The 18313-nt window shown below is 41.5% G+C and overlaps 1 protein-coding gene across 2 annotated transcripts in view; it reads right to left on the bottom strand.

Moving 5' to 3' along the window:
- HORMAD1 (HORMA domain containing 1) overlaps window positions 1–18313 on the bottom strand; it is a 4208304-nt gene that overhangs the window by 1975203 nt on the left and 2214788 nt on the right. For both annotated transcript variants that reach the window (XM_044080054.1, XM_044080055.1), the window contains one exon: window positions 2710–2770. In XM_044080054.1, coding sequence (XP_043935989.1) covers window positions 2710–2770 — 61 coding nt within the window. The remainder of the gene's footprint in view (window positions 1–2709; window positions 2771–18313) is intronic.

The following is an 18313-nucleotide window of genomic DNA, read 5'->3' as shown; positions in this document are numbered from 1 at the left end:
GTAACAAACAGTTTATGTCTTGGTATGGCCTATGCTGAGTTGCCTCTTGAAAGATTGGACACTAGCCAAGAAAAGGAGATCTGAGGCAAGACAGAAGTCTGTGCAGGATCTTAAACTGAACAGCCAGAAGGAAAATAAACTGATAAAAGGAAGGGGAAAGTCCAGTTAGCCTCAAAGAATATCAAAGTCAACAATGGAGTAGAAGTCATAGCAGGCCACAAAGAATGTAGCTGGACTTGTGGTTAACCTTTTTGTTGCCAAGATCTACCTCCACAGAAATCTATCAACCTCAACCCTGGCGGCCACAGTGGCATAGCTGTTAGCGTTGTTGCCTCACAGCAAGAGGTTTTCCGGTTTGATCCTCGGCTGGGGTGCCTTCTGTGTGGAGTCTGCATGTCCTCCCTGTGGTCGTGTGGGTTTCCACTGGGTGCTCCGGTTTCCTCCTACATCCCAAAGACATGCTGTAGGTGGATTGGACACTCTAAATTGGCCATAGGCGTGAGTGTGTGCATGAGTGTGCCTTCCGTGGAAGGTTGGGCGCGAGGCTGGCAACTCAACACCATAAAACTCCACTGCCAATCATGAGAGGACAGGTGATCCGCTGTGGCGACTCCTAACTGGGAAAAGCCGAAAGAAAAAGAAATCTATCAACCTCAAGAAGATGCTGGTGTCAAGAAAGTACAGACTTATGTCTGTAGGGATTTAGGTCAACCCCACTCATGTGAAGGCTGACTGTAAAGGAATTGCCAGTTCTGCAGAGATTTCAGTGTTGAAATAAGAAGTAGACTGTATCAAGGTGGAACCTATCAAGTATAAGATTGATGCTGAAGAAATCTGTTGATCCCAAGGGGTCTCAGGGTCAATACTGGTGAGATTGAAGCTAATGGCATTGAGGTTGATCTTGTTAAAGTCAAAGTTGATTCTGAAGGAATTTGTAGATCTCAAGGAGGTATCAGAGGTTGCACGAAGTCAAAGCAGAACCCAACAGTATCGACGTTGACCCTGACCCACTGACATCTAAGGGGAAAGCATTCAATTAAGATCCTTTAAAGGCATAGGGAACCAGGAATGGACAGTATCCTTTGACTAGGGTTATAAAAATGTACCAACCCAAAGAAAGAAGTTGAGTCTGAAACCCCAAGAATGTCATAAGACAAAATTAAAACATAGTATAAAGGGTCCACCTGCCACTGGAGCTGAAACAGAGCTGGTTGACCATACATAGACCATTCCACTGAAAATGAGTGAAACTGCACTGGCAGCAATAAAAAAAATGTTGGGGTATATTATTAGGTAAGAGACTACTCCAAAAGAAAATAAGCAATGCTCCCATTCTACCTGGCATCACTTAGGCCTTACCTTGAGTACTTTGTGCAGCTCTAGAGGCCATAAAAGGAGGGGAATGTCTAGATGTTGGAAGAAATTCAAAGTAAAGTCAGGAGAAGGATGTTCAGGATGGAAGAGAATGGTATGAATAGAGACTACAGAAGATGGAGCTTTCCTTATTAGAGAGTAGAAGAAGCAAGCACAGAAAATTGTCATAAATATGGCTGCAAAAATCATGCTACGGAGATGTGAAAAAGTCACCTTGAAAAGGAAGGATAGAAGTGTAAAGTGTACAGTTTGCAGGAACAAACTACTCTTGGGTTATGTGAAAGCACGTTTTGAAAGAAAGGGTTCTAGACCCATGAAGTGGACTACAGAATAGGCAGTACAGAAGAAAATTATGAAGGCATTTAAGAGGACAACAGACAAGTTGACAAAGGATTAAAGGAAGGAGATAGAATATGGCTAGAACATTAAATAAATTTTAAGGGCAGACTAGACAGACTGTCTCCTTCAGCCAAACCAATTGATGTAATGCTACTATTTCTGTTTAAGAAATAATAGTTTTTTTTTTTTTCATTTTAAAATGGAATGCCTGTACCAGTGGCATAGAGGGATAAAGCTCTGCCCACAGCCCAAGCAACCCAAGTATGAATAGCAGTTCAAGCACCTGATGGCATAGGTAGGGAGGATAAGAGTGCCCATCCTAGGGGAGAGGTGATGTTGCATGCACAGAGCCACACACATGTGCACTTTGTTTTTGCTGGTGGCGACCTAGGAAACAATAGAGTAATATATCCTGTGGGTAGAACAGTCATGTTGCTGTCACCCCATTGAAGAAATGGGGAGTAATGCAGCATTGATGCCCACTGCATGCCCCATAAAAGGGCTGTCGCTGGGTGGGTGCAAAGGGGTACAGGGAGAAAAATGTATATATATATATATATATATATATATATATATATATATATATATATATATATAGATATATAGATATATGGATATAGATAGATATAGATGTCAAACCACCCTTAATGTCTGCCTACATGACAGTTCTTTTCAGCTAACCTTTGCCTCTAGTGACAAAGGAACAAATGAGCTAACTGGCTGAGAGGTGGGGGCTGATGATCAGCAGGCAGTTGGGGTGAAAAAAAAGAAAAAGGAGTACAAAGGATGAAAACTCAGTTGTTTAGTTTTATTTTTACTTTTCTGGTGCCATGTTATTTTCCCAATCCTGACCCCTTTTTCTAATTGTTGTAATAATGTTAATACTAAAATAATTTGCAAAGATTCTAAACAGTAATCTTAAAGCACAGACTTACAAAATACTATTCACTTCTTGATCACTTGCCTTTGGTCATGCTACCAAACTGTTACATTTACCTTGTTCTTTCCGATGTTTATCTTCTTTCTCTTCTGTTTTATTCTCTTGAACAAAGTCATCCTGGATAGTCACATAAAGAGACATGATCATTAATAAAAGTTATCCCATTTTCAGAATAATTTAACAGAATATTTAATTATGGTGGAAAAGGATTACAGGCCTTTAATGAGATTAATTAGACTTCACATTATTTTCACAAAATGAAAGTTTACTTCTGCTGTGAAGAAAAAGTGACCATAAAGAAGTATACTTGGAACTTTCTCTTAACTCAAACTCGAGTGTTTTTTTTTTCACTCTGTGCTATAATGGACAAGTTACCATACATATATATGAGTTCTCATTTAATTCAAGCAGTTGCATTAAAGCTTCAGTTTTCTATTCTAATCAGTGCTTGAAGGAACTATGTAAAATGTTAAGGAATTAGCTGCCTCACTACTTAGAAACTCAGATTACTAAGTAAAGATTTTAGCAATCATGTTTTTCAACTTTAGAAACTGCATTGAACTTTTGTGAAAAAAAACATGCTACATCTGTACTTATAAAAGGTGTCTGTTTAAAATATGTGTATATTTTTACCTAGCTAAGACTTAATAATTTCAAGTCCTTTTTTTTTTAGCTGTGATCTGGAAGTTCACCTGGTTAAGCGACTAACTCATCTATATAATGTGCAAATGGTGCCGCGTGTTAAAACCTAGGTCTGACAGAAGTGACTTGTTAGCATCTCATGATTAAGTAAGAATCTTGAAAATTTTTCCTCCTCAATTTATTTTACAACTTGTATGATACTTTGCAAACGGAAAACATGTACACAGCCACAAATAATAAACAATAGGTTATCTAAACAATCTTGTCTTGGTTTGTGATTTATTGATCTTTACTGTTAAAAAGACTGTGTGACCACGTGAGATGTAAAGGAATTCCAACTATTATGTGTCTTTCACAACTTGTACAGTCAAAACAAAGACTTTACTGTACTTAATGTAATATTTAGTTGTATACTGTTTGTGTGATTTTTCTCGTAGAAGTTGATTAAAATTCTCTGTGAATTCTGTGGTTAATAATTTTGACTATACTTTTCTTTTAGAATTCTTTATTCATTTGCAACTGCATATGGATTCCTTAAATGAGTATGGCACTAATGATTTGCTAAAGCACAAGTATCTTGTACAGTGTACTAAATGCTAGGTATATTTAAATGTAACACCGGATACCATTGGTGATTTGTGTTTCACATGTCAAAAGTTAGATGACTTGCTTGTCAATATTAGTATTAAATCTAGACTTACTGATGACAATTGCACTTCTGCAATTGACACAGCTTAGAGAACTGTTGTTACACATATTAATGAGTGGACTGATAAGATAAATAATGTTATGCAAACAGCAAATAGAACACATTTAAGAAAGGAAGTGTCTATTGTCTGTAATGACCACTCAACCCCTGTTGAACAAGATCGTACCACTGACAACTGTCAAATTCTGGATAGAAATATTCAGAAATTTGAGGTTTAAGAGCGTATAGAAAAACATACAAAAAAAAGAAAGGAAGAAGTTCACAACAAATAACAATGAAGAAAAAGCAACTGATAAAAGTCTATAAATCAAAGACAATATATACTAAAAAGGACACTGCTTTGTTATGTAACAGACAGATTACAGGGAATTATAACATTTTTCTATCAGAAAACCTTCAGTCTACAGAAAAAGGCGTAATTTTTACAAAAGAGAAGGTCGAAAAATAGATGCAAGGGCCATATGAAAAGGAAATCAAAACTGAAAGTGGAAGGACTGAAGAACATTACTATAAGAAAAAAAAGAGGAGAAAGACAGATGTGGACAACATGGCTCAAGCTGTGACTATACAAAGCCAGCAGGATGAGAAATGTACGCTTGCAAATGTATTAAGCAATGAAAACAGTGGGTTTAATAAGACTAATGGTGATGAAGTTCATTCCTTTGTAACAACTGACAGCGTAGATACTACTGAATTAGAAGCTGAAGATTCTTCACATCTGGTCAGAAAACATTCTTGAAAATGGAGGTTCAATTATTACAGGAACTGATAATTATATATATGCAGAGAAGATAATGAACGTCGAATAGTGTTATGCTTGCTGTCACTCGTTCGGTCAGGATAAAACAAACAGTTGTGGATTCAGTTCAAGCAGCTTTATTACATACAAACACATCAGGATTGAGGCTTAGTAACTTAAACTTAGATAAACGTATAAACAGACTGACTGCAACACTCATACATGTTAACATTCTAGCTGTTCTCTCAAAATGGCACTGCTGCCTGCACGTGTTCTCTATTTATATGCACGTGCCCTCACATTGAAATGCTTCTTAAAAACACAACACACCCTCTGTTCTACATCCTCCCTCACTGAGAAATAAGTCATGCACACTAATAATGACAATAATCATTTACATGCAACTGTACAGAAATAATCCTTTACATGCAATTATACAGAACTAGTTACAAGTGAAACAATCATGTCCAGGTTGCTATGTATTTTACACTAGGTCATGAAATACGACCTGATCATGTGACATAAAAATTAGGACTGGGTTTAGCAACAGGGACTGCCTTTAATGAATGTTCAACTTCAGGGACATCTGAGATATCAAGAATGGGAATAGGTACTGAGACATGCCCTTCAACAGAAACATTGTCTGGATTGGTCTGAGATCTAGAGTCTGTATCACAGGTACAATGCTGCAAAATCGATTCAGACACGGGAAGAAGATGCCTGCAAGTTCCTCTATATTCTATACCCTTAGATTCTGCTAAGTGAGATCTCAGCTTGGCACATACACCTCTCACTTGACCAACTTGATCAAAATCTTTCACAGTTTGCATCCTCATTATCTCTCCTTCTTTCAATGGAAGAATAAATCTGCTCATTTTATCATAGCTGGACTTCTGGAATGAACGCTTTTTGAATAGTTTGGCTTTGATTGCTCTGGTGTTTTTAGCATTGGGCACCAACAAACTGGAACTGATAGGCAAGGTTGTTCTGGTTTGCAGAGACAGAAGTCTTTGAGTAGGTCAGCCAAGTAAACTGTCATGGGGTATATTTCTGAGATTAAGCAAATTCAAGAAAACATTGGTATTGTCATGCTTTGACCGCTCTAGTAATTGCTTTGCACTTTGTACTGCATGCTCAGCTAGGTTGTTTGATTGTGGGTACTCAGGACTACTGGTAACATGGATAAAGTCCCACTGTTTTGCAAATTTCTGAAATAGCTGACTAGTAAACTGGGCACCATTGTCAGAAATAACTTTGTGTGGACTACCATGGACTGAGAAATGACGTTTCAACTTAGTAATGACAGTACTGGACGTTAGGTTAGGTAGCAAATCAATCTCAAACCAATTTGAATAAGAGTCTACCAACACTAAGTAATTTTGACTATTCTACTCGACTATGTCAGTGGGGGTCTAGGACATTTCACTAAATGCACATTTCACTGAAACTCAACTGAGCACAAATCACTGAAAGCACAATTCACTAAAAACTCAATTCACTGAAAACTCAATTCACTGAAACACATTTCAATGAAAGTTATATATGGCCTTTTCCCCACTGTAGTGCGACCCTGTAGTTAGTATATATAGTAAGGGTGTGTGTGTGTGTGTGTGTGTGTGGGGGGCACCGCCAATATCGGGTGTGGGGGCATAGCCCCCCCACATATTTTAAGTATATATTATGTTCAGAAAAGAGTAATATATTGGAATTGCAAGTATCCATGTATATAGTTCAAAATATTTTAAATATGTGGGGGGCTATGGTGCCCCCACCCCCCTTACTATATATACTAACTCCAGGGTTGCACTACAGTGGGGAAAAGGCCATATATAACTTTCAGTGAAATGTGTTTCAGTGAATTGAGCTTTCAGTGAAAAGTGCACACTAATTTGACTTTCAGTGAAATGTGCATTCAGTGAAATGTCCTAGACCCGTCAGTGGCTACTGTTGACCAAGGTAGTTCAGGAATCTGATTTAGCTGAAGTGGCTCTTTTTGCAAATGTGGTTTAGTGCTATTGCATACTGAACAAGATGAAAGTACTTTATCCATATCTTTTGACAGAGAAGGCCAAAATACTAGTCCCCTTGCCCTTCTTTTGGTAGCTTCAAAACCTGGGTGGCCATGATGCAAAATCTGGAAGTACTCATGTTGTAAGGAACTAGGAATGACAACTTTACGACCTTTGAAAATGATACCATCTTCCATCAACATCTCATATCTGAAAGGAAAATAAGGTTGCACTTCTGTTGGTACACAAGATTGCTTTGACGGCGATCCAACATTGATGAAGTGGTTGAGCTTTTGCAAAATTGGATCAGTCTTTGTATGATCTCTTAGCTCATCAAGTCTTGTGGTAGAAAAATTATGCACTTCCATGACACTGAAGTCAAAATTCTCTGCATCAAGTTTTTCTGTAGTATTTTTGGGTGATATGGATAAGGTATCAGCCAGATAAAAAACATCTGCTTTTTGTGTAGACCATTTTGAAGTTGTACTTCTGTAATCTGAGCATCATTCTTTGTAGTCTTGCTGGAGCTGTATGCATAGGCTTCTTTAACACAGTAAGTAGAGGTTGATGATCAGTCTCAATCTGGATAGCTCGGCCATAAATATAATCATGGAACTTTGAACATGTGAACACAATTGATAAAAGTTTCTTCTCAAGTTGAGCATACTGCATCTTAGTCTGGGTAGGAGTTCTAGATGCATGGGCTACTGGTTTATTCTATTGAAGAATAGCTGCATCAAGACTGAGCTTTGAATATCACATGAAAGAATTACTAGTTTGTGGACATGATAGTATCTTAACTTTGATGGACTGGCAATTTTTTGTTTCAGGTCATCAAATGCTCTCTGGTGTTGTTCCAACCATGACGACCAGGTAACATTTTTGTCTCTTAAGGGCACTGATAATTCACTGAAGTCTGGTATAAGCTTTCCTAAATAGTTAACCATACCAAGAAAACACTGTAAGGCTTGGACATTGTCTGGAGCTGGCACCTCAGGAATGGCTGTCTGTTTGGAAGGATCTGATCATAAGCCTGAACTGGTAAATAAATGACTGACATAAATAACTTCTGGTCGCCTGAATTTACATTTCAGAGGATTGAGCTTTAGATTCACTTCACGTGCTCTTTCGAGAACTTTCCTGAGGTTCCTATCATGGCCTGTTTCACCACTGCCTCCAACTAGTAAATTATCTATTATTATAGCACACGGATAGCCTAAAAAAATTTGCTCCATTGCACACTGAAAGACTTCACTGGCAGAATATATTCCAAAAGGCATTCTGAGAAATTTGTATTTACCAAATGGCATACTGAATGTAGTCAGTAGTGAAGATATGCAATCAAATATTACTTGCTAAAATGAACTCTTCGCATCTAAGACAGAAAAAAACTGTGGCATTTGGCATGAGGGTAGCAACTTCCTCAACTGTATGCATAGGATGGTGGGGTCTCTTTAATGCTCTGTTTAAGTCTCTTGGGACAATACATATTCTGATTTCATCTGAGCTTTTCTTATGAGAAACTACCATGGAAGATACCCATTCAGTTGGTTCTGTAACTGGACAAATCACACCTTGCTGCACCATTTTATCTAACTGGACTTTGTCCTGCATAGCTATCGGAACTCTTCTCGCTGGTTTGACCACTGGACTGACCTCTGGGTCTAACTTCATGGAGTACACAACTGGAAGTTTACCTAGCTTGTCTTCGAAAATATCAACATACTCTGAGAAAATACCATTGGTGAAAATGGAACCAGGACATGTGCTTACATGATGAACTTCCTTGGTAAAAGAAAGCAGTTTTATTTTTAAACTGTCTCTGAGATATAATAATAACTGTACAGGTCTTTTGAGTACATAAAACTGTAAGCTGTAACTGTTTCCAGCTGAATAACATGAAAACACTACTTAGCCTTCGGTTTGAATCTCTTCAACTCCATAAGCAACAAGCTTCAAACAACTGGCCTGTTCACCAGCTCTTACTCTAGCAAATGTTTCTGCTGATATAACATTGCACTTTGAACCAGTGTCCATCTTGAGCTCTGTGGGTTAACCATTAATCAGGATAGTACAAAACACTTTGTTCTTTGCCAACAAATCCACTACATTAACCTTTTTACCAACCACTGATACACCATCTACATAGAAAGTAGAGTTGCAGCTTTCTATATGAGCAACTTTCTTTTTTGAGTGGCCTTTCCTAATAAATGAATGAGGCTTGCTTGATTTATAAAGCCTTTGAAAGTGGTTCCATTTTTTACACTTGTGGCATTGCTGACCAAATGCTAAGCACTTTTCTCTTTTGGACTCATGACTGCACCACAATTACGACAGTTAACAATGAGATCTGACTTGGGTCTTGCTAAATCACCCATGTACTGCATTGAGCATGTCCATTTTACTGAGCTAGTCTTAGAACTTGCTGGAAATGTAGCTCTTCCTGGGAATCCCGCATGGGCTGGAGTTGCCATGTGCTTAGGCCTGTTTCTGTTAGCCATGTGCTGCATGCTGTCTATGTTTGCTCTAGAGGCTGCTGAAACCATGCTCTTATCACTCGCAAGCATACTCGTGTGCCTTCTGTAAATTTATGTGTTTAACAAATTTCTATGGCTTTGCTCAATGTAAAATCACTGTCTTGAAGCAAAATCTTTCTCACTGCAGCATTACTAACACTACACATAAACCTGTCCTTGATCAAGTCATCTTTCAAATCACCAAATCTGCACATTTTAACTTTGTTTCTCAAGTCAGTAATGTAAGCTGGAAAATTTCTCCTGGCATTTGGTCTCCTGTATAAAATAATAAGCGCCTCTCCAATGTAACATTTGTCTGGGGGTTACACATTTCACAAAATTTACATTTCAAGCACTCAGGGTCCTCCCTTGATTCAGCTTGTATGACAATATGACGGTTTTCCCCTTCTCCTGCATACACTGCTGGTGCATCCACAAATGAACGCTTTTTTTCAATGGCTTCTGACCCCACTAGACTAAGCAGAATAAATGCCCTTGTACGTGCATCTTTATCAGAAAAAGATGCTTGTATGAAATATCGTATTCCTGCTCAAATACACTCCAATTCTCTGCAATATTAAGATCAAACACAAGTGGACTGGGTCTGCGAAATGCCTTTGTCATGCCAACACTCAGTAATAAATACCCATAGAATTATGTACGAACTAGCACACATGTACGTCAGAAATTTATGCCAGACACTTGTAATTATGCTCAACAGCACAATATACTCTTTGAAATAACTGCATTTTGCCAAATAAGTCTCTGTAGCACAAGAATATTTTGAAATCACTGTACTTTGTGAAACCACTCTTAGCGTATGAAACACTTCGAAATGACTGGACTTTGCAAATGAACTGTACACAGCACAAGAAACTTTTTGAAATAAATGTATTCTGCGAAATAACTGTACAGTGTAAGAAACCCTTTGAAATGACTGCAATTGGGGAAATAACTGTACTTTGTACACAGTAAACTCTTTGGAATAATTGTACTGTAATAATGCACACATTGCAAACTCGCTTTGTTCACAGTAAACTCTTTGGAATAATTGTACTGTAATAAAGCACACATTGCAAACTCTGAGATACTTCGAATAATTCTAGTTATACTTCGAATAGCTTTCGTCAATGCAAAATAGTAGCTCATATCAAAACACGTGGTAGTTTACTAAAAAAATGCAGTTGCTTTGCTTTTCCATGCTTATTTTTGCCCCTTTATCCGAATAGCACACTCTGTTAATGTGTTTCTCTGAAGTATCATAATATAATTAGATAGGGGTTTGAATCCTACAAATGACAAGTGTGCGTGTTTGAATGAGGGAAGTTTGTGTGTGTGCAATTCTGTATGTACGACCTGTGCTTTTGGGTTGGGAGGGTGGCTTAATGGTTAAGGTGTTTGCCTTACAAACACAAGGTGCAGGGTTTGAGTCTCACAAGGGATAAAGGGCAGTTAGCTTAGTACTTATCTATGAATCTATGAATCTATGAATCTATTGTACTCATACTCGTTTGACTTCTACCATGCTCTTTATACTTTTCTTGTGCTCGTTTTACTTTTATCATGCTCATTATGCAAGTCAAAAGTAATTCTGTATGCTCTCATAAGTATTACGAATAATTTATTAAAATATTGTGGTTTCGAACATTTTGCTTAATCAATACCATGTTTTTGTGCTTTTTGTTAAAGTTTAATCAATAATGTGTCTTCTGCTTCTTGTCTGATTAATAAGAAGTTATGTACCTACCATAACGTTCCATGTTAGTTGTCCTCTTCTCACCTTCTTTCTTGCTGGATGGGTTCGGAGCCGAACCTCGGCTCCGACTCGGCCAATACTAAAGCTCGAGAGCTAATTCCACCGGCACGAGGCTCCCCTATATCGCACAATGCTAGGCGGTAACTACTCAGATCTCGTTTGATAGCTAAACCAAGTAGTTCTGGTCTCCACAGTATGAAGAAAAAAGAACCCACCTCTATATAAACCTGAATGTAAGCTACCACAAACATAGAAGGGGGAATAGAGGTGGTAGAACATGTGGGAAGGAAACTTTAAAGGAAGATCCCAAAATTTCCTATCGGTCTGTCCAGGCTAAGGGGAAGGAGGGCGGGATGCAAGAAAGAAGGCGAGAAGAAGACAACTAACATGGAACGTTATGGTAGGTACATAACTTCTTAATGTTAAGTTGTCAATCTCGCCTTCATTCTTGCTGGATGGGACTGCGTCCCTAGCACCTTATTCCAGGTGGCCTATTGGAACAGACTCTTGAGAACAGTGGAACCAAAGCTGGCACGGTTTCTGGAGGCCATATCCAATTTGTAATGTAAAATGAAGGTATGAGGAGAAGCCCAAGTGGCTGCTGCACAAATGGAATCTATAGGCAGCCTGTCCTGAAAAGCTACAGATGTAGCTAATGCCCTAGTTGAATGAGCTCTAGGTCTTGAAGGCAGCTTTTGATGTCTGATTTCATAAATGAAGGTAATTATAGAGGTAAGCCATCTTGAAAGGGACACCTTAGTAACTGGAAGGCCCAATTTCCCTTCCGCATAAGACAGGAAAGGTTGATCAGATTTCCTGAACTGTTTAGTCCTGTCTAAATAATATCTAAGTTGGCGGTGAACATCTAGAAAATGTAACTTTTGTTCCGACCTGTTGGAATAGTCAGGGAAGAAGACGGGGAGATCAATCGTTTGGTTCAGATTTGCCTCAGAGGAAACTTTAGGTAGGAAGGACGGATTAGTCAGGAGGGACACCCTATCTTTGTGGAAAACTAAGTAAGGAGGACGACTGCACAGAGCATGAAGTTCAGATACCCTTCTAGCTGAAGTTATGGCTACTAGAAAAAATGTTTTCCATGAGAGCAGCTTAAGAGGGCATGAAGCCGCTGGTTCGAAGGGGGGGAGGATCAAGGATGCCAGAACCAAATTCAAGTCCCATTGAGGTGGGGGATCTTTGATTGGGGGCTTGAGCAGAAAAACACCTCTTAAAAAGGCTTTGCAGAGCTTATGGGACATGATACTGGAGTCTGAGACTCCTACATGAAAATTAGATATAGCAGCTAGTTGTACTCTAATGGTAGATGAAGAAGAGCCTAAATGGAAGAGCTCTGCCAGAAAGTCTAGGATAGACTGGATAGGTGCAGTGAAGGGGTCTATATTCTTTGATGCTGCCCAGAAGGAAAAACGTTTCCATTTACTATTATAAATCTTCCTGGTAGAAGATTTGTGAGAGGCTATCAAGATGTTCCGGACCGAATGAGAGATTAAGGGAAGCCTGGCTAGGGTAGAAATTGGAGAAACCACGCTGTGAGGTTGAGAGAATGAAGGGAGTGGTGCAGCTGGTCCGACTGGTGGGTCAACGGCTGCTCCAACAGGTAATGATGGAGGAACGGAAACCATATCTGTCGAATCCAGTAAGGGGCAATGAGGATCATTGTAACTCTCAAGGCAATAGCTTTCTGAATTAATTGAGATATCAGTGGAAAAGGGGGAAAAGCATACAGAAGTCCCTGGGGCCAATCGTGGACTAGAGCGTCTCTGGTGGGATGGCCTGGTAACGGGAAGAGAGTGAAGAAGTCGTGACACTTGCTGTTTTGGGGAGTAGCAAAAAGATCGCAGCAAGGCTGGCCCCATCTTTGGAAGACTTCTTCCAGCACTGATTTCTTCAGAGACCACTCGAGGGGCATCAGAATGGCCCTGCTCAACTTGTCCACAATCATGTTGGACTTCCCGGGAATGTGCGTTGCTATCAGAAAACACTGAGAAGAAATCGCCCACTGCCAAAGTCTGAGTGCCTCTCGACATAAGGGGTAGGATCTGGTTCCGCCCTGTTTGTTGATGAACCACACTACGGACATGTTGTCCGTCTGAATTGCAATAGTCCCTATGGGAAGAGAGTCCTGAAGGGCTTGCAACGCTAAAAGCACTGCTCTCATCTCTAAGACATTTATGTGCAAGTGGCACTCGAAAGGTTGCCACGTGCCCTGGACTGTCCTTCCCTGATAATGCCCCACCCACCCAATCAGGGAGGCATCCGTTGTCACCATGGTGACTGGGGGGGGAACGAAAGGTCTGCCTTTGAGAACTTGAGGTGATGTGATCCACCAAGACAGGTGATTCTTGCATGATTGAGTTATTAATATGATGTGAGACATCGGGAGCTGTTGGAAGGACCATTGAGTAAACAGCATCCATTGGAGGATCCTCATGTGGAAACGAGCTAAGGGGAGAAGGGTGATAGTAGCTGCAATGAGTCCTAATACCTTCAATACTACCCTGGCTTTGACCTTGTTGCATTGTAATAGAAGGTAAACTTGTTTGCAGATAGCTAACACTCTTTGCTCTGTAAGTCTGGCGGAAAGATTGAGTGTGTCTAAGGTGGCGCCTATAAAGGTAATAGATTGACAAGGCGACAAGGCAGATTTTTCAAAATTTATTGAAATGCCTAGAGCTTGGCAAGTTTGGATGGTGAAATCTCTGGCTAGAAGCAGTTGATGTCTGGTGGTGGCGGTAAGGAGCCAGTCGTCTAAATATGGAAACACCTGGAATCCTTGACTTCTCAAGTGAGCCGCGACCACTGCCATGCATTTGGTAAACACTCGGGGGGCTGTAGTGAGACCAAAGGGCAGGGCTCTGAACTGGTAGGGACTGGCTCCCAGCCTGAAGTGGAGAAACCTCCTGGAGCATCTGTGCATTTTGATATGGTAGTACGCATCCTGAAGGTCTATCGAGCACATCCAATTGTCCTGACCTAAGAAGGGTAGAATGGACTGTAGCGTGACCATCCGGAATTTTGTTTTTTTGATATAATTGTTTAACTTGCTGAGATCCAGTACAGGTCTCCAGTCCCCTGTTTTTTTGGTACCAAAAAGAATTTGGAGTAGATTCCGGATCCTTGCTGGTCTGCTGGGACTGACTGGATAGCTCTTTTTGATAGCAGCTTTGATATTTATAGTGCTGCTTGTTCCCTTAGACTGGGTGGAACGTCTGGAAGGGATCCTTTGGGTTGTTAAGGGGTGTGAATAAAGGGAATTTTGTAACCCTCGGATATGATTGACTGTACCCATTTGTCTTGGGTGAGGTAAAGCCAGGCTTTTGGGTACAGTGATAATCTTCCCCCGACTGCCTCCGAAGGTGGACAGCTGGGCAGCTCCTCAGGGATGCTGAAAGGGTTTATCAGAGAAAGTTTCTCTGCTACCCTGGTTTTGCAGACCTCCTCTGCCTCTAGGGCGGCGTCTATTGTTATTCCCTCCTCTGCCTCTAGAGGGGAATTAACCTTGTGCGTCAGATGAGACTCCCTGAGGCTTGTGGAACCACATTTTTCCTCCCCTCTGACCTTTTGGATAAGGTCTAGAAGGGGTAGAAAAACGGACTCCCATGGCAGAGAGAGTCTTACCTTCCACCTCGCACCTAGTCAATGTATCCTTCACCTGAGGACCAAACAATGTTGAGCCATCAAAGGGGGAATTGGTGAAGGACGCCTTGAAAGGGTCCGCAAAATTGCAAAGCCGCATCCAGGCGTGACGTCGTAAAGCTACACCTGTGACTGCGGCCCTACTTGCCCCATCAGCAGCATATGAGATAAGCCGCATGGAGGAGTTAACAATCGAATTCAGGGTTGCCAACTGGGAGTTCATTTTGTCTTGGAACCCCTCAGCTGTTGGATCCTGTATAGCCTCACCCATATCTTTGAGCAAATCTCTCTGGAGACGGGTGAAGTGACACAAGTAGTTCAGCGACCGCATTGAGAAGGTCGCTGACGAAAACATCCGCTTACCATACCTGTCCATGGTCCTAGACTCCTTATTAGGAGGATGGACAGGTACCAAAGGATCGGCTAACTCCTTCTTAGTGGCTACGGCCACCACCATGGCATCAACAGACACACCTTTTGATAGAAACTCTTTCTCCTTAGGGGCAGTAATAAATTTTGACGGCCTCCTTGGGGTAGGTTCCACTGAATCAGGGGCCGTCCAAGCCTTCCTTGCCACCACTTCCATAAGGGGGTCAAAGGGAGGGGACACCCAGGAGGTTGAAGGGCGAGAGCCAAACGCCTCAAGGTAAACTGACTCGTCCTCTGAAGGGTTAAGGGCGAGCCAGTTCCCCCTCTGTTTCAGGATTTCAAGGATGTCAGCAAAGGAGACATCCTCAGAGGGGGACCGAGGGGAACCTTCAGATTCCTCCAAGTCAGTGTCAGAGGTGATAGACTCAGGGGAGTCAATGTGCTTCCTCTTGCACTGTCTCTTCTGAGGGGGTTCTCCTACTGGATCAGGAGAGGCCTCGGAAGAGGAGGAAATTCCCAATGGGGAAACCTGAGGAGCTGGCTCTCTGCGGTCTGATACAAGGGGATGGGTAGAAATCACCGCAGGCACTGAAGGGGGAGGAGCTGACGGAGCCGACTGTGGGGTAGACACTGGGTCTAGCACGCTCCGCATAACCTCGAAGGCGCCCCTATCAGGCAAGGCCAGAGGTCCCCGCTCCGAGGAGACAAGGACCCCCCCGGCACCAACAAGGACGGCTCCGCGGCCAATGTCGGAGCCGAACTCACCAGCGCTGACGCTCCGAGAGGGAGAACGGGGTCGGACAAGGGTCCGATGCCACTCGCTCCCTCGCAGCCGACGAGGGAAGCCCGGCGCTGAGATCCCTCCAATGAGGAAATTGGAGCAGACGACGGAGCCGAAAGGGAAGGTATCGGCTCGAAAGCACCGACAGCCACGGCTCCGATGAGACCCGGCTCTGAACTCAAAGGAGTCGGAGGAGGAATAAAATCAGGGATGGAAATAGCCGCTGACTGTTGAGTAGGGCTATGCAGCATTTGGGCCAGTGCCTCGGACTTGAGAAGTCTACTCACCACCCTTTGTAAATCATGGTCGGACAGCCTGGAGGACTGAGAGGAATGAGACCTATGGCTTCGTTCTGATAGAGGAGGAGATCCCGGCGCCGAATGGATGGAGCTGATGGAAGGGGACCTAGACCTCTTCTTAGCAGGTGGCTCCGATAAGCCTATCGGAGCCGACTGAGTCTTGTCAACCTCGGCTCCAGCCGGAGCCGAGGTGATAGTATGAGATTTGGAAACATCGGCTCCAGCCGGCGCCGATGTCGAAGCCGATCTAATGCTTCCAGGGGACGGCTCAGAGAAACTGGAGCCGACGGTCTGGAAGTCTTAGAAGGCTTCCCCGACACAGACTGGGTCAGGGGGGCCATCAGGCTTTAACAAGCCACGTAATATCAATTTATTTTTGCGTTCCTGCAGGACTCTAGGGCTGAATGCATGGCATACAGCACATGAGTCCTGCAGGTGCAAAGGTCCCAGGCAATATACACAAGAAGTGTGACCATCTGTCAGAGACATTTTCTGACAGCACGAATCACACTTCTTGAAGCCTGAGACCTTGGAGTCTTTAGACATCCTAACTTAGTGTAAAAACACAAGCACAACACACAAACACACCCTTAAGCAAAATAAAAATCCAGTCACACTGAAGGACTAGGGGAAGGAGAGGGAGAGGGAGAGGGCCAAAGGCCTAAAAGTTAAGAAGGGAATAAAAAGGGATTTCAGACACTAGAGGGGGACCCGATCTAAACTAATGAAATACTATAAATAAAACTATGGTAAAACGAAAAAATAGGGGTTGAAATAGAAGTTTCTAAACAAGAAAACTTACTACCCTGCCAGAGCCGGTAAAAGAAGCATCTCGTCAGCTAAGCGGCAAACGAGATCTGAGTAGTTACCGCCTAGCATTGTGGGATATAGGGGAGCCTCGAGCCGGTGGAATTAGCTCTCGAGTTTTAGTATTGGCCGAGTCGGAGCCGAGGTTCGGCTCCGAACCCATCCAGCAAGAATGAAGGCGAGATTGACAACTTAACATTAATGCGTTTTATGATTTGAAAATGCTTCGTATCATTTTCTTTACGAAATAAACCATTTATGCGAGTTTTAATTACCTGAAATTCGTTTCTGACCTTTTTTTCAATCGTTTGTATATACCTCTATTTCTAACTGTGCACCTCATGGCTCGACTTCTGGCTTCTTGTTGCTCAAACATCTTGGTTCTGACACCATGTCATTCAGGCACGCCAGTTCTGGTACTATGTCTTTCTGACATGGCATTTCTGACACCATGTCGCTCTTCCGGTCATGATAAAACAGACTAACAGTTGTGGGCTCAGTTCAAACAGCTTTATTACATACAAACACATCAGGATTGAGGCTTAGTAACTTAAACTTAGATAAACTTATAAACAGACTAACTACTGCATTCATACATGTTAACACTCTGGCTGTTCACTCAAAATGGCTGTGCTGCCTACATGTGCTCTCTCTTTATATGCATGTGTCCTCATTTTGAAATGCTTCTTAAAGACACAACACACACTCTGTTTTACACTTGGTAGGAGCAAAAATAGAGGATGTGAGACAGGCCTTAATGTAAGAAAGTATGGATCTGTTTTTATTAATGTTGGTGCAAACTATCTCATCTGCAAGGGCTTACAGCCCGCTTAGCATAGCTTATGGAGGGTTATTGTAAAAATTTGCTACCTTCTCACAAATCACATATAGAAAAGAGAGTCAGGTCATCATGAATGAAATGATTTTTTTGGGTAAATACCTATGTGAAAAAAAATGTCCTGCTTTAAAAAATGGAAATGTGTAGAGCATCCGAGCCGAATTCTGGGGACTTGTGATCGGACAGGATGTTGTGCACCTGTCAAGATCAGAGAAGAGAATTTTTACAGCAGTTATTTTGCAACACTTGACAAATACGAAGCAGAGTTTTTGCCAGGTTGGACATTTAACAGTTCACAGATAGCAACATTTGAAGCATCTCTGATGGTTGTTAATTCTAGGAGATTTAATAATAAAAGATTTTTTTTTTTAATTGGAAAATTTGCTACTTTCCGACAAGATAGATGATATTATTGTTTGTAAAACATGGTTAAAGAACAATGACTGGAAAACAGTTTTGTCAGAGTATAAATGTTTTTATTGTAATACATATTCTAATAAAAATCAGTTGGAGGTGTTATGATAGGGATTAAAGATAGTTA

This window comes from Protopterus annectens, chromosome 8.part0 (assembly GCF_019279795.1).
Source record: "Protopterus annectens isolate FY-2018-M chromosome 8.part0, PAN1.0, whole genome shotgun sequence".
Taxonomy (NCBI): Eukaryota; Metazoa; Chordata; order Ceratodontiformes; family Protopteridae; genus Protopterus; species Protopterus annectens.
This window is presented reverse-complemented; position numbering and strand designations above follow the sequence as displayed.